Source organism: Culicoides brevitarsis, chromosome 3 (assembly GCF_036172545.1).
Source record: "Culicoides brevitarsis isolate CSIRO-B50_1 chromosome 3, AGI_CSIRO_Cbre_v1, whole genome shotgun sequence".
NCBI classification, from domain to species: Eukaryota; Metazoa; Arthropoda; class Insecta; order Diptera; family Ceratopogonidae; genus Culicoides; species Culicoides brevitarsis.
Genome location: NC_087087.1, coordinates 29,809,863 through 29,826,132, shown reverse-complemented (window position 1 = coordinate 29,826,132; position 16,270 = coordinate 29,809,863). Strand labels below are relative to the sequence as shown.

Genomic DNA, 16,270 nt, shown 5'->3' with positions numbered 1-16,270 from the left:
ATCTAAAAGGATAGACAAGTCAAAGAATATCTAAAAGAAAAGTCTTCCAAAGCCCCTAAGGCAAGAAAATGAAAGCTGATAGCTTTTAAGACTTTAAAAAAATTGAAAAAATAGGAGAAAACTAAAATAAATTGAAATATTTTATATTTACAAAAGGCGACAATTGCATTTAATTGTCTTAAAAAGCTTTTAAAGAAAGATTAAGACAAAGATCTTAGAAAAGAACTTAGAATAGAAAGACTTAGAAAGGCTTAATAGAATCTTAATTGTAAAATTTACTTTCTTAATTCTACATTAAAGAATACAGGATAAGAAATGGAAATTTAGTAAGAAATAGAGTCTACAAAGTCATAGCTCGATAGAAATCTAAGAAAGAAAGATTTTTGACTAAAATAATCATTGGTTCACAGCCAGTTTTTGAACATTTTTTCGAGCTTTCACTATTTCTACAAAAAATTTTTTACCACTTCACCAAAATTAATTAAAGCCTTATTAAAACACGATATCTAATAATTATTCGTTTGTTACATTTGAAAGAAGAGGATAAGAAGGATTTAGAAGACAAAAAAAGGGACAGACAAAGTCAGTCAGAGGTACGTCACTTTCTGACCAAGTAACAATTGAAAAGATAACTTCCGCAGTTTTACCATCGAGTACCCGTAACTCCACGGAAGCATCTTATGAATTGCTACTTTTGCGTCGAAAGTGAGACGTTTGTCTCCTGTTTGGAAAAAAAATATAGGATTTGGAAAATTTTTTTTTGAAAGTAGAAAAGGGAAAGAGAGAGGAGAGAAGAAACTCATTAACTTAACCACTTTGATCCAAAAGCCGTTCAACCATTCACCAAAGTTGGCCATTAACGAGTTAAGTAAGAAGCGTGAAATTTGAGTTAAATTGATAGATTTGACATAAAATGGATAGTAAGTAGAAAGCAAGTTGAAAAAGAAAGAAAGAGTGAGTGAGTGAGAGAAAAGTGAAAGCAACCGTAAGACCATACAGTGAAAAAAAAAAAGAAGAAAGAGAGAAAGAAAGAATAGACAGTTAATTTAGTGATTTTAGCGTGAAAAACACTACAAATTAATTATTATCATAAAATATTACAATTTAAGTGACAGTCTTTAGGAAGCATATGAAATTTCATATTCGTTGATTTTTTTTCGTTTTCTTGTAAATTTTATGAGTGCGAGAAGAAAAGTGCGGAAAGGTGTGTTGACTTTTGAGTTGATTCGAGTTTTTCGAGTATTTTTATATGTATATGTATAAATGCTATAAAAATGTTCAAAGGGGGATTAAATTAGTTTGTTTTGTGTGTAATGTGTGTTTGTTTGTTTTTGTTATACGTCGTGAAATGTTCACTTCCGTTTCTTTTGTTTCTTGTCGGTGTCGTACCAGTCCTCACTGAAAAAGTAAAATTTTATTTAATACTTCTCTTTTTTTTTGCTGCAAAAAGGATAAATTACCATCCAGGAACATTTTCAGGGGCATCACACATCTTGGTTTCCTCGTTGTAAACTTCGCCAGCCATGCAACCCAAGTCACGTGCTTCAACGCCGTTCAAGCAAACGTAGAATCGTTGGCAGTCAGTAGGATGGGGGAATTTGGGATGTTGATCTGTTTGTCCATTGTCATCGACAACAGCGCCATTAGGGCATTGGAAACCGCTAGTTTCCTTTTTCTTGCCACATCCAGTACGACCAGCAGCGTCAGGCCACACGCAAGTGCCCGTGTACTCGTCAAAGTGTAATCCAGCAGTGCATGGCAATTCGGTAAACTCACCGTCGATGCAGTTATAGAAGACGTTGCAAATTGTGGGATCAGGATGAGCGAAGAATCCGTTTTTACGTGGGCAGTTATCGTTTCCCTTTGGGGGTTCTATTGAAATTTTTTTTTAATTAAAAATTTTATTTTTTTAGAAAAGATTCGAAACTCACGTAATTCAACTCTGTTTCCACAGTCAACATTGAAGGGTTGATCGCACTTGTTAATTTTACGGATCAAGGGATCGAATACCAAACCATCGGGGCACAATTTGACCTTAGCTTCGCCATCTACGCATTCGTAGTATTTGTCGCATTGGACGGGATCCTCATATTGACCATCCTTATCGGGACATTTGAAGTTTTGGGCATCTGTAAGTACAAAACAAGAATTTTTTTTAGTTAAGTGTCATTGAGTAACTTTCACTTTTATGTTTTTTTCGGTATTACGTAAGACCCATTCCAGACGACGAAGATAAGAATCAAAGGAACACTTGAATGAGCAATACATATTGAAAAAAAAAGCAAAATGGACTCACCGCACAATTTCATGCACATTTGCACGCTAAATTGACCTACTTTTTTAATATGCCTATATGCATTATAAGTGCTCTTGTAATGACCAAAACCAGTTTTTTAAATTATTATTATTCATAAAATAATGTAAGTAAAATAATTGAATTGAATTGCAGGGTAATTGGTAATAATACAATGAATATCTAATTTTTTTTTAGGTAGAAGCAAAATTTGACGAATTTTAACTCGAATGAAGAAAATGCTGGATAAAGAAACGAAAATTATATTTTACAAATCACTTATTTAACCTCATATTGATTACTGTAGTACGATAATGATGCTAATGAATGACGAAGACATGAAAGCGATTCAAAAGATCTTTAGGCTTTTAAGCCCCAAGATTCGTATAATTATTAGCATTTTTTGAATTTGTAACGGATTTTTTTTGAAATTTCTCATTAATTTCATAAAAAAATTAAGTAAAATATTGAATTGAATTGCTAATTGGAACAATGAATATCTAATTTTTTTTTCAAGAAGCAATTTGACGAATTTTAATAGAATGAAGAAAATGCTTAAAGAAACGAAAATTTATTTTAAAAATCACTTTTTAAAATATTGAAATTAGTAGTACGATAATGATGCTAATGAATGACGAAGACATGAAAGCGATTCAAAAGATCTTTAGGCTTTTAAGCCTCAAGATTCGTATAGAGCTAATTTCTTCAGTATAAGTTCTCAAATTATTTCAATTAATTCAAACCAAGCAAAATTAACGAAATATCGACAAGGCTTTGGGAACCATTCTCTTCAGAGATTTTTTTTGAATCATTTTAGGCCATTCTAAAGTTTTAATCTAAAAAATCCACAATTGGGAGTTTCGCGATATTACCTTGTCATATCTATCTGATCAAAAATACCACAAATTCTAGTTTTTCTCACAATCCATACAGGAATTGTTGAAATTCGTTGCGATTTCTCACACAAATTCCGCAACTTCCTATCATTCCGCTCGTCAAACATTTCAAAAAAAATCCATAAAATTTACATATTCGAACAAAAATCTCCCATAAATGGTGTCAATACGCAAAGAATTGCGTTACAGATCGAGCTCCCAAGGCCACATCATGTCACAAATTACAACAAAATTATCTTAATACTTTATTAAGACGCAAATGAACGTTCTCGCTCGCAATTATTTTATTTTATTTTTACAAAAGAGACATATTTACATGTTTCTTGCTTCCTACTCCGCCTAATATGCACGTTGTCTAATTTAAAGTGAGCAACTATCAATTATACGACATTATAAGACAAAATTACTGAGCCATATCCACTTTTGCAGTCGCAACATTGCGTTATGTCGTATATTGACATATGTTTCGTGAATGCGAAAAACATGAATTCGTTTCAAATCATATTTTTTATGGTAGCTCGCGTGGAGAGTGGTCAAACCACTTTCTAAAATGTAAAACTGGACAAAAATGTTCGTTTATTTGCATATGAAATAATTTGTCCGTGCCTTTGTTTGTTCATGCTGCGATCGGAAATCTATTGTTTGGCAGTTTTTTTGACAAACCGAAAGAGAAACCGAAAGTGATGTAAAATTTTGTGAACAAAAGAGCTGAATGTAGGTGACGAACCTCGCAATAAATCGAAAAAGTGACTCCTATGGTCACGATTTTTTTTTTTTTTTTTTTGTAATAAAAGAAAAATTTCTTTAGTATTTAAAAAATTGGCTCAAATAGATAAAATCGAACAAAAAATTTTTTATGAGCTTTTTTGATAACTTTAAAAAACTTTTATGAAGAATTTATTTCTTTAATAGAACTTAAACTTCAGGACCTAAAGGATGAAAATTTTTCTATAAAAAGTATAAATTTTAATCCTGAAACTCTGGAAGTTTCTAAATAATCTAAACCAATTAAAAAAATTGATAAAAAATCATCAAATTTTACCTCAATGAAAAATCTTTCATCATCTAACGCTCCTTGTCACTTGGCTGTCGCACAAAAATTTCACTTTCATTCTCCATTTGCTTTTGCTTTTCATTTCACTTTTATATTTACAACAAATTAATTTATTTTAAAAAATTATTTTTCCGAAGCAATTTTTGCTTCTTGCCACTTGAATGGTTGAAACTCAACTAACTGCTCCGTTCGCATGTTTTTGTACAAAAGACTATGGTAACAAATTAACTGAATATATTGCATCGTTTGGTGTATATACGAGTCGTCGTCGCTCACTTTCATACAACAAATCGATCGTACCTGTAACATGTTTGTTTTTTTTTACCAACAAGACAGGCATAAATTTCGTTAATGTTGCTCAAAAATTAAAAAGGTAAAGAAATTAAAACAACTTTTTATTATATTAACAGGCCTTGCGGGCAGCTTTGATTCAACATTTATTATTACGTAACTTTGCTCTCGAAAGGCAAACAAATCTCGTCACTTTGTCACATTCGCTAAGAAGTGAGTCTTCTCACGTTGAAATTTTATCTTTTTTTCTTTTGTATTCAAATTTCCATGTCTGTGGCATTAAAGAGTTAATTAAAATTTTTTTACATGATGAAAGAAAAGAGCAGTGTAAAAACAACAACAACCTCAATTTGCATTAATTATTCATAAAACAAGACGATTCAATGTCATATTTGCCGTTTTCTAAAGAAATGATAGATGTATACGATGCATCCGAACACCTACCTTCTATTCAATATTTGACATAGAAAAAAAAGCAAAAGTTGAATATTTATATAGCTGGTGTTTAGCTAACACACTTTTTGTTTGATATTTCATATTGCACACACGCACGGAGCGGATGATCAATACATAAATTAAATTTTTACTTTTCGAAGAGGAGGTTGATTGCGTAATAACGTTGTGTTGTTGGACCGTTATGTAGCGCAGACGATCAATTAATATACATCAACATTTATAGTTAAGAAGACTTTTGACACAATTAGGCGATTTTTTACGTTGAAGTGTTAAAGAGGTGTTATAAAAGGTTAATTTTGAACTCTTGAAACAATTTTTATCGAAATTTTTAGTTGAAAATTTGAAATTTCTGAATTTTTAGAACTCATTAAACGTTCTTGAATTGTTTTTTTGTAAAAAAAAAACTCTAAATTTTTTGATTTTTTTTTTAAGTATGAACTTAAGGCAAACTTAAGAATCTTAAGTCAAATAATTTTCATCAATTTAAAAAAATCATAAGATTTTGTATTAAAATTTGTTCATTTTTTAACAATTAATGAATATTTTTTAAAAATAATGAGAATTTCTTTAAAAAACATTTTAATACAAAATTTTATGATTCATGAAAGATATTTGACTTAAGACCCTTACGTTAAAATGTTCAACTTAACGAAAAAAGTGAAACTTTGTATTTCACAAATTTATAACCTCAAAAATCTTCTTAGTGAGAAAAACACTAAAACTATAAAAAAATCGATGATGATCATTTGACATCCCTTTTAAGGAAGTGCGAAGGTTGAAAAACAAACCATTTAGATATCCAAAATCATCCAAAATATTTAAAACAAAAAAATTTGAAACCTACCCAAAAAATGTTTGAAATTTTGCTTTAAGACTTCAATGAGGGGGTAGTGAAAACTTGGCTTTAAAAACTCATAAAAAAACTTTCTATTGTTCAATTTTTCTATTACTCAACTTTGCCACGAGTTACTTTGTTAGAATGGATCACGTCAAAAACCTCATCAAATCAGGGTTAATTGCAGTCTGAACCTTGTTGTAAATTTTCTACCGAGTAAATTGTGGTCAAATGTCAACCAATATTATGCAACGAACCGCAACATAATGGAGTTGTTTTGACCGCTTTCATCATTTTGTTAAATTGCTTTATTTGATTTTTTTTTTCTTATTTTGTGCTAAATAATTTTTTTCTTGCTAATTTAAATGAAAAATGTTTTTTTAAAAACACATGAGAAACGTAATTTTCTAGTTTTTTACTAGATCAAAAGATTACATTGAAAGATTTTTTGATGACCTGATTTGCATTCAAATTATGTTTTGTCATATTCGACGTTGATGTAAAACATGTTTAGTTTTTTTTTCAACTAAATTTTATTTATTTCTATTCTGAAAATGTTTCATTTTTTATGGAGCAGTAATTCAACATTATTTTTTCGTTCGTGTTTTTTTTCTAAAGGCTTTATGCAAATTGTAACATTACTCGTAGAAAAAAAATAATTAAGCGAATATTGAATATTGCTAGTTACTAAATTGAAATGGTGATTAATATCGCATTAAAAATGATTTTTTTTTTCGCTTGCATAGAAGGTCAACTTCATGCTGTGTTTGCGGTTCGGTAGCTAATTATTAGCTTGGAGCTTAAAATCACGAACGAAAGTCTCTATGCTTCGACTTTTATTTTTTAATCTTAACTGTAAAAAGCTATTAATTGAATCGACGTTATGACTGAATATAAAAATCACAAAGACAACCTTCGGAAAAATAATCATTAATCAAGCGTTTAAGCACCTCTTTTAGCGCATAGCGATTTAGATCGATTCAATGCAGGTTCATAGGGGCGTTAAGAGTTTCTTTTTTAGGCAGATAATGCTTTAAAGTCTTTGAAACCCACATTACGACACTGCATTGTTGATGCAAACGAATAGCAAATGACCAAAAACAACAGCAGGAAATGATCTTTGTCTTTGTCAATAGTATTATTAAAAGAAGTCCATTAAAGAAAAGGATGGAACAACTAACAAAAATGTTTTACGTTCGGATTTTTTTGTGTTAGACGAATTTGTCTAAATTGAAATTTTACAAAATCTAGCGAATTTATGGACTTTAAAAGGTAAAATTTAGACTACTTCATTTAGAATCTTTCATTTAAAATTTGGAATTCACTCGTTAAGAAAAAAAAAGTTGGAGTTAAAAAGAAAATTCTTTTAGTTGAGTCCTTAAAAGGCATTTTACATTCTCTGAAATCAACAAGTCAGCTAATTAAGACAATATTAAGATCTAAGCTAATAAAATCTAACTTCTTGACGATCCAAATGTAAGATCTGTGGTCATCGCCTATATATATGGAGTCATGTGAGGCCGAGAAAGAGTTTAAGTTAGTTACGGTACATTCGAAAGGGTACATTGAATATGCTTTAAACTTGGCAAGTTTTCCTTTGTTATAAATTGAGTTCATCAGATCCTGTTCGATGTGAGATTCGTCTATCGATATTCTACAAATCTGTTTATCCATAAAGTTTTTTTCAATATTTCCATGTGATTTTTAATGCATAGTCTTCTATATAACTTTTCATGGAAGAATACATTCACTTGGGTATTCGTCATTTTATTTTGAAATTCTTCCTCAAAGTTTCGATTAATTCATCTCCAAATAAAATTAGTATCTTATATGATGCCATTAATTGGTAGGAGTCTCACGAAAACTGACAATTTGAACCGTTTTAAGTTACAAAATCTTTTTATCGCTTCTTATTGGCCAAAATTCCTTCTATGTCAAACATAAATGCCACCCATGAAACATGAAACAAATTTCCTCATTGCACCAACTTAAAACTTGCGAAACAAATCCATTAACCAAACTCAAACCTAATCTCCCGTGAATTGTCAGGCCGTATATAAACTCAAAATTACATAAAAACCGTCAAGTTTTTTTTTTTTTTTTTGAAACAAAAAAAAAGTAAAAGCCACACATTACGCTACCAAATGACGTGCATTCTGAAGGACACGTAAGAACATAAAAATTTTTACGAAGCCGGTTTTAAAAGCCGGTTATCGTAAAACTGACTTAAAAACACAACAAATTGTGCGTTATAGGGTTCGATTAAAAGTGCTTTCGTGGCAAATCAAATTTGCATAAATAACTTCTATTAGAATGTTGTTTGATTTGCATAAATTGTTACATTTTTAGTCCTTGAAAGTTTTTAAGATTTTTTTTTTATTTTTGTTTAAATAAAGGGCAATATACTTTTTGACAGTTCTTGATAAATTGTGATGTGCAAGAATTTTTTCTTTGTTCATTTTTTTTTTCGTGGGCACTTAATATGCAGCTAACATTTTTTGCCAAATCCATTCTGTTCACGTATCATTGACTCTTGAATAACTGTGATTTCTTTTAAAAATTCAAAAATTTCAACTTGAGGTAATTCAAGCATGACTTCTAACAACATAAAATAAGTGTTAAACCACTATAAACCTTAATACCACTTAAATTGCTTGAAAAATACTTTAAAAATTAAAAAGCATAAAATATGGCCTCATAAAGTACTCATAAAATGAAAGTGCAAGTATAAATTTGATACATTCAAGGTTCGTTAATCTTGTCAAAAAATTTGAGACAATTTCCTGCCACAGGGTCAATAACTACTCTAAATACATGTAAAAAAACGTAATATTATATCATCGATCGATGTTTTATCACATACACGATTTTTTAATGATTATGCAAAAGACGACGACGACTACATAATAGTAGTAAATTTCACTTTCGATATTTCTGGTTACCACAAGTTGATACTTTTTGGAAACGTGTATGAAAGAAAGACTTAAACACACCCATGTAACGTGAGATAAATGATATTTTCAATACTTACTTCCTGTGATTATTACAGCTGCCAATACTAAACTCGTTGATAGATATCTCATTTTTGTTGTTTTTTTGTAACTAACTAAATATCACTATCCTAAGGTAAGAATTAAATCTACTTAATTTTTTTTTTATTTATTTTAGTATTTCGCAACACGTCTCGACTCTACGATGGATGAAATGGCACTCCGAAAGTTTAACAATGAACCAGTAATCATAAATGAAAATTATCGAGCTTTCGTTGTACAGTAACAAATGTGTATCTAGAAGAGACTACGTACCCCTTCCCCAACTCCTTTCCATTTGAAATGCGATTCATTTCTCTTTTTTTTCTGCTGCGGTCGCTGCTTCGCTGTATATGAGACTTGACTTGAGCTGCTCAGGGGAAAAAGTGGTATCAATTTTGGTGTGATATAATATACTTCTTCGATTGTTGTTGTTGTTGTTTTGCTTGAAAATTATGTTTTTGTCAAGGTATTCTTTTATTTTTTGTGAAAGAAGAATTCGAACGAGTTGCTTTTAGAACGGAGGATAACGTTCAAGAATGCTGAACCAGTTTGAAACTTGATTGATGAGTGGATGACCATCGTGCGAATAATTTTTTTTTTTTGGGAATTTTTCCATTGCTGACACCTTTCTCCTTCGCATAGATCAATGTGATCGGCTTACATTTTTTTTTGAGACTTGATGAAATTAGAGCGCGCGGTTAGCTGATCAGGCAGAAGGAAGTGATGAGAAGTGACACGATTAACGGCATCATTTGTATTTTGTTAGGTGTTAAACGATTCATGGAGCTGTGGTTTTGTGAGAAAATTGACCAATTTTTTATTTTGAGGTTAGGAATGAGGAGTATGGAATTGTGAAATTTTTATTTATAATGCAAAAACTAATCAAAAGGGGTTTGAAGTAACTTTTAAGTCTAAAATAGTTGAAATTTGGTCAAATAGAACATTTCTGTTAAGATTTTATCCATTTGGAGTAAAATTTGACAAAAATTGCTTTGGCAGAGTATTCATAAAAAAATGATGGTTTTCATGAAAAAAAAAAAATTAAATAAAAGGAATTTTTTTTTAGTTTCAATTTTTTTGAATTTTGATTTAAAAAATGATTGAAATATGTTATAATAAAAGTTTTTTCCGAAAATTTGCCATAAAATAAAATTCATGAAAAAATTTTGGCCAATTTTTTCAAAAAATTATCATTCGGCTTTCAAACTTTTTTTATTTAAAGACAAAAGACTTTACATTCCTATTTCTTTTGGGGATTTTGATTTTTTATAAAAAATAGATTTAAACAATCCACCAAATTTATGCAAATCATCTTTCGACTAAATACATCTAAAAAGCGTGTCAGTATAACGCCAATCAATAACCTACTCAAAAAAAAACTTGTTTTAATTTAAAAACCACATAATTACTACCCAAAAAAGCGACCAAGGCTTTACATTAACTGCAGGCTGCACTTAAAAGTAGTTATTTACAGAAGAGTTCTCAATAAACATTTTTTTTTAACATGTTGCCCTTTGGGGAATCGGGAGACGAAGGAGGAGGTGAAAGAGAGACAACGCCGCGTTACACAATTATTGTCTACAAAACGTTCGTTTGTTTGTGTTTTTCTGGTCAGAGTCAAGAGTATTATGCAAGAGAATTATGTTATAAAAACCAGATATTTTCACCTAAAAATGGTTCACGTAATTTTTGTTTTGAGTTCGTTAATTTTTTGAGACAGACTTGACTTGGCTGATGACATTTTCGAAAGATCTTTCACTGATAATTAATTAATAATTGCGAGTAAATATTTACTTTCAGTTTTAAGTGAATAAATTTCGGTTTTTTTTAATTATTTAGGCCGCTCCAAATTTTTTTCTATGTTTTGTCCCCTGCCCCATTTCAAAAGCCGAAAATCCAATGAGGCAAAATAAAAAAAAAGTTAAAAATTTCATCAAAATTGACCGTTTTTTGGTCCTTTTCCTTACTTTTTCAAGGAATTTTAATAATTTTTTAAAAATATTGTTAACTTTTAAAATTTTTTGTGTTGAAAATCGAGATTAGGTATACATGAATTTTCTTGTCTAAAAACATTTCCTAAAAATTATTTTTCAAAAATTTTTGACGGTTATTTTTATGAAATTTTTTTGTTAAAATTTTTAACTTGAAATACTTTCAAGATCAATTTTAAATCATCAAATCTCAATGTAAATACCATAAAAACATCTAAAATATTTAAAATTTGTCAAAATTTTGGGATTTTGTATGAAACAGTATTTCAAAACTTTTTTTTTTATTTTGCCCCCCCCCCCCCCCATTTTGAAAAAAATGTTTTGGGACAAAAACATAAAAAAAAAAAAAATTTGGAGCGGCCTAACGCGTTTTGACGAAAAAAAATGGCTGATGGGTCGAAGAAACATGTATGGCTGTTATGAGGAGTACGAAATTGAAAAATATTTTGATCTTAATGGAAATCTTTCATAATTATAAAAAATTATTAATATGTTAAAAGGACATCAATTAAAATCTAAAGATGACACGTTGAGTAATGAGGTGTACGAAAATGTGAAATGAGGAGTATTAAAATGTAAAAATTTAGTATTTTTCATTCAAAAGTCACTCTGAATGATGAAAAATAACTCATTAGTTTTTTAGGCCAAATAGCGATTGAATATTTAAACTTTAAAGCTCATGAGGAGTATAAAAATGAGATATTTGCGATTATGCGATCCAAATACTATTTTATCGAATTTTTCGTTGACTATTCAATATTTAGTACTTCAAAATTACTTTTATTTCATCGTGTTTAATCAACTATTTATCCATAAGCTTATTTATTTATTTATTTAGTTTCTCTCGATTAAATTGGTTGAAAGCATCTTAATTCAAAGTTTTTCTCACTGGACGAACGGATTCAATCCGTGATTACCACAAGTGTCATTTTTTGCCGGTTGTCAAAAATGTACTTATGGAATTCATTTCACTGGCTGAAAACTTAAGGACGGCTCCGATGGCATTCAACATATGTTTCCTACTATCCGGATCACGCGACACCAAATAACTCACAATGACATTTTTCAAGTATTCCAAGTTGGCACCTTCTCTCGAATGGTATCGCTTGAGACGATCAACTTCATCTTCGAGCGTACTAATTTTATCGTGCAATTCTTGCTGCGAGGTAACTTTATCGTGCAAAGCTTGGCGCAAACTTGTTTCCGCCGCGTTTTTGGCTTTGCGTAAATTCGTGATTTCAACATCTTTTCTCGCAAGTTCATGGGCGTAATGTAACATATTGGGTCCGTTATTGCCTCGTTGTTGATTTTGCTGCTGGAATTTCGAGGAATTTAGGATATTGCTTAGTTGTGATGCGGGAGAATCGTTGTCGGAGTTGCCTTCGTCTTGGATCGTGCTCATCATTTGAGGATTTCCAGGTATGAAAATTTCAAATGAAGTTTTGAGGGTTTTGATTTCTTTGTCTTTTTCTTCGAGAAGGGAGATGGAACGCTCCCGTTGTTTTTGTAACTCGTTCTCGAGTTGAGAGACTTTTGAACGGTACTCTGACTCTAACATGCCGAGAGTTTCTTTCCATTTTTTCTTCTCTTGCATCAAAGTTTGGTTGAATTCAACTTGCTTTTTACTTAATTCCGTTTCATGTTCCTCGATATTTCGATTTAGGACCTTAACCTTTTCCTGTAACGTTCGAATATGAACTTTTTGCTCATCCAAGGAGAATTTTATCGTGTCGTTTTCTTCTACAAGTGCCACAAAATCAACTTTAAGTTTGTTATATTCAGCCAAGGGAACTGTCGTATCGTCGTCATCATGTGAGTTTTGATGGGTAAGCACAAAAATTTTATTTAAATCGATCGGGTTTTCAGCGCGGGCATTTTCAATTACGAGTTTTTTCTTCAGCTGAATAATTTGGTCCAATAATTTGTGGATGTCGTTCGTTGAGTCATCAAATTTCGCCTGTTCCTCCACTTTTGAGACATTTAATCGCGCCAATTTGTCTTTTAACTTTGCAATACTTAGTTGGTCTTGTTGGCGGTGTCTCACGTAAGAGCATGAAAGTTCAGATAATCTCGCTTCTAAGCTGGCTACACGTTCCTCGTGATGTGTTGCAAGCTTTCGATTTGTTTCCTCGGCGAGTAACGCTCGTTTCTGCTCATTTTGAATCGCGACGGCATGTTGTTGCTTCAACAGCGCCATCTCATCTTGCAATTTTTGGAACATCACAGTCGAATCTTCGCTAAAACCACTTCGATGGTTCTCGTATTCGCGAATTACGTTTCTCGCTTCTTCGAGTTCTTGTCGCAAATGACGCAAATCTTCGGTGCCTTGATCCCCGAATTGAGATTTGAGGTCATTTAATTGCATTTCAAGTGATTCCTTTAAATGTCTCTCGTCGGTGAGCAATTTTTGGAGTTCTCGAATGTGTGCCATGTGATCCCGCGTTTCAACGTCACGTTCATGCTTTTCAACGATCAATTTCGATTTTAGCGCTTCCACGTCAGAATTTGAGCGATTTCCCGCTTGTTTGACCTTTTCTTGCAAATCTAAGATGACTTTGTCTTTAATGGCGATTTCTTGTCGCAATTGCTTTTTATCGTTCTGGAATGAGGCTTCTTGACGACTTTTTTCCGCGGAAAGTGTCGCCAAGCTGTTCATAAGTGTCGCCAGTTGTTCCTGAAAATCTGAATTTGTTGGTTCCTCGGTTTTGTTATTTTCGTCATCTTTTGTGGGTTCGCGACTCGGAGAGGCTTGGACATTTTTGACAGCAGCAAGACTCGATTCGAGCGCTTCTTTTTCCTTGAGAAGTCCCTTGTAAGCAGTTACGACATCTGAAAATCGAGGAAATCGATAACTTGAAAAAAATCAAAACAAAGTTCAAGAAGTCATGTCTTACCTTTTAATCGGGTCTCGTAACGTTGTAATTGGGCTTTTTGGTTGTTCACGAGAGCCTCCAAATCTCGTATAGACTTCTCTTTCTCCATTTTTCGATTGCGGTAGGTCTCGAGGGAATTAATTTAATTTAAAAATTAATTCGTCGTGGCTCAATAGTTGGATTGTTTCATTTTCACACTGTTCAATAGAATTACTTTTTGATACTCCTCATTTTATTTTTTGAATTTCATGAGTCGGTTGAAAGTGATTTAAAAAATAAGGCGTCGTTCATTAATGATGTCAATTTTTATTTGATAAGAATTTTTTTTACTCTAACTTGAACTTTCGATAAAATATCTAATTTTGAAAACTTTTCTGAGTTAAAATTTTATTTATGTACAGTAACGATCACAGGTTTTTTGCAAAAACTTTTTTTAATACAAAACCCTTAAAATGTGTCTCCTATGAAAAGTCAAAAGAAGACGTCTATGTTAAAAGAATTTTTTTTTTAATTTCAATTTTTTTGAAGATTTGAGTTATAAAATGATTAAAAATGATGAATTAGAGCCCTCTGACAAATTTTTATCCATTTGGAGCAAGATTTGACAAAAATTGCTTTGACACAGTTTTTGACATAGTTTTTGACACAGTTTTTTTCTTGATTTAGTTTTCAAAACAAAACTATGTCAAAGGAAAAAATTTTTTCAGTTTCAATTTTTTAGCAGTTTTGAGTTATAAAATGATTAAAAATGATAAATTAGAGCCCTCTGACAAATTTTTATCCATTTGGAGCAAGATTTGACAAAAATTGCTTTGACACAGTTTTGACATAGTTTTTGACACAAGAAATTTGGGGGTTTTCAATATTTTTCAATTTTTTGAAAACTTTTTTGATGGATTATGATTCAAAATTGATTTAGTCAATTTCAGGTTTTTTGACAAAAAACTTTTTTGGCATCGCAATTTGTCAGTCATAAAAATCCAAAAGAAGAAAAAATTTTTTTCAATTTTTACGGTGTCTCGCATCATTTCAATTTTTTGGCAGTTTTGAGTTATAAAATGGCAGTTTTGAGTTATAAAATTAAAAATGATAAATTAGAGCCCTCTGACAAATTTTTATCCATTTGACAAATTTTTATCCATTTGGAGCAAGATTTGACAAAAATTGCTTTGACACAGTTTTTGACACAGTTTTTGACACAGTTTTGCTCTTGATTTAGTTTTCAAAACAAAACTATGTCAAAGAAAAAAATTTTTTTCAGTTTCAATTTTTTGGCAGTTTTGAGTTATAAAATGATTGAAAATGATAAATTAGAGCCCTCTGACAAATTTTTATCCATTTGGAGCAAGATTTGACAAAAATTGCTTTGACACAGTTTTTGACATAGTTTTTCTCTTGATTTAGTTTTCAAATCAAAACTATGTCAAAGAAAAATTTTTTTTTTCAGTTTCAATTTTTTGGCAGTTTTGAGTTATAAAATGATTAAAAATGATAAATTAGAGCCCTCTGACAAATTTTTATCCATTTGGAGCAAGATTTGACAAAAATTGCTTTGACACAGTTTTTGACATAGTTTTTGACACAGTTTTTTTCTTGATTTAGTTTTCAAAACAAAACTATGTCAAAGGAAAAAAATTTTTTTCAGTTTTAATTTTTTAGCAGTTTTGAGTTATAAAATGATTAAAAATGATAAATTAGAGCCCTCTGACAAATTTTTATCCATTTGGAGCAAGATTTGACAAAAATTGCTTTGACACAGTTTTTGACACAGTTTTTTTTTTCTTGATTTAGTTTTCAAAACAAAACTATGTCAAAGGAAAAAATTTTTTTCAGTTTCAATTTTTTAGCAGTTTTGAGTTATAAAATGATTAAAAATGATAAATTAGAGCCCTCTGACAAATTTTTATCCATTTGGAGCAAGATTTGACAAAAATTGCTTTGACACAGTTTTTGACATAGTTTTTGACACAGTTTTTTTCTTGATTTAGTTTTCAAAACAAAACTATGTCAAAGGAAAAAATTTTTTTCAGTTTCAATTTTTTAGCAGTTTTGAGTTATAAAATGATTAAAAATGATAAATTAGAGCCCTCTGACAAATTTTTATCCATTTGGAGCAAGATTTGACAAAAATTGCTTTGACACAGTTTTTGACATAGTTTTTGACACAGTTTTTTTCTTGATTTAGTTTTCAAAACAAAACTATGTCAAAGGAAAAAATTTTTTTCAGTTTCAATTTTTTAGCAGTTTTGAGTTATAAAATGATTAAAAATGATAAATTAGAGCCCTCTGACAAATTTTTATCCATTTGGAGCAAGATTTGACAAAAATTGCTTTGACACAGTTTTTGACATAGTTTTTGACACAGTTTTTTTCTTGATTTAGTTTTTAAAACAAAACTATGTCAAAGGAAAAATTTTTTTTTCAGTTTCAATTTTTTAGCAGTTTTGAGTTATAAAATGATTAAAAATGATAAATTAGAGCCCTCTGACAAATTTTTATCCATTTGGAGCAAGATTTGACAAAAATTGCTTTGACACAGTTTTTGACAT

At 30.7% G+C, this 16,270-nt stretch overlaps 2 protein-coding genes across 2 annotated transcripts; both read right to left on the bottom strand.

Annotated features, from left to right (window-relative positions):
* Nucleotides 1–1,027: 1,027 nt before the first annotated feature.
* Nucleotides 1,028–9,008, bottom strand: LOC134834885 (protein obstructor-E). Its single transcript, XM_063849688.1, has 4 exons — nt 8,857–9,008; nt 1,932–2,129; nt 1,461–1,872; nt 1,028–1,398 (listed from the first exon to the last, which is right to left on the bottom strand). Exons 1-4 carry the CDS (start codon nt 8,906–8,908, stop codon nt 1,353–1,355), a joined length of 708 nt encoding a protein of 235 aa, XP_063705758.1. The 5' UTR covers nt 8,909–9,008; the 3' UTR covers nt 1,028–1,352.
* A 2,601-nt stretch (nt 9,009–11,609) lies between these two features.
* LOC134834045 (GRIP and coiled-coil domain-containing protein 1) lies at nt 11,610–13,907 on the bottom strand. Its single transcript, XM_063848563.1, has 2 exons — nt 13,743–13,907; nt 11,610–13,677 (listed from the first exon to the last, which is right to left on the bottom strand). Exons 1-2 carry the CDS (start codon nt 13,828–13,830, stop codon nt 11,774–11,776), a joined length of 1,992 nt encoding a protein of 663 aa, XP_063704633.1. The 5' UTR covers nt 13,831–13,907; the 3' UTR covers nt 11,610–11,773.
* Between the last annotated feature and the right edge of the window lie 2,363 nt (nt 13,908–16,270).

Excerpts from the sequence above, each read along its gene's own strand:
- LOC134834885 (XM_063849688.1), bottom strand. The coding sequence starts at position 8,908 with ATGAGATATCTATCAACGAGTTTAGTATTGGCAGCTGTAATAATCACA. Across the intron at positions 2,130-8,856 it reads AGCTGTAATAATCACAGGAA|ATGCCCAAAACTTCAAATGT; the intron begins GTAAGTATTGAA and ends TTGTACTTACAG. Across the intron at positions 1,399-1,460 it reads CCTGAAAATGTTCCTGGATG|TGAGGACTGGTACGACACCG; the intron begins GTAATTTATCCT and ends TTACTTTTTCAG.
- LOC134834045 (XM_063848563.1), bottom strand. The coding sequence starts at position 13,830 with ATGGAGAAAGAGAAGTCTATACGAGATTTGGAGGCTCTCGTGAACAAC. Across the intron at positions 13,678-13,742 it reads TTACGAGACCCGATTAAAAG|ATGTCGTAACTGCTTACAAG; the intron begins GTAAGACATGAC and ends CTCGATTTTCAG.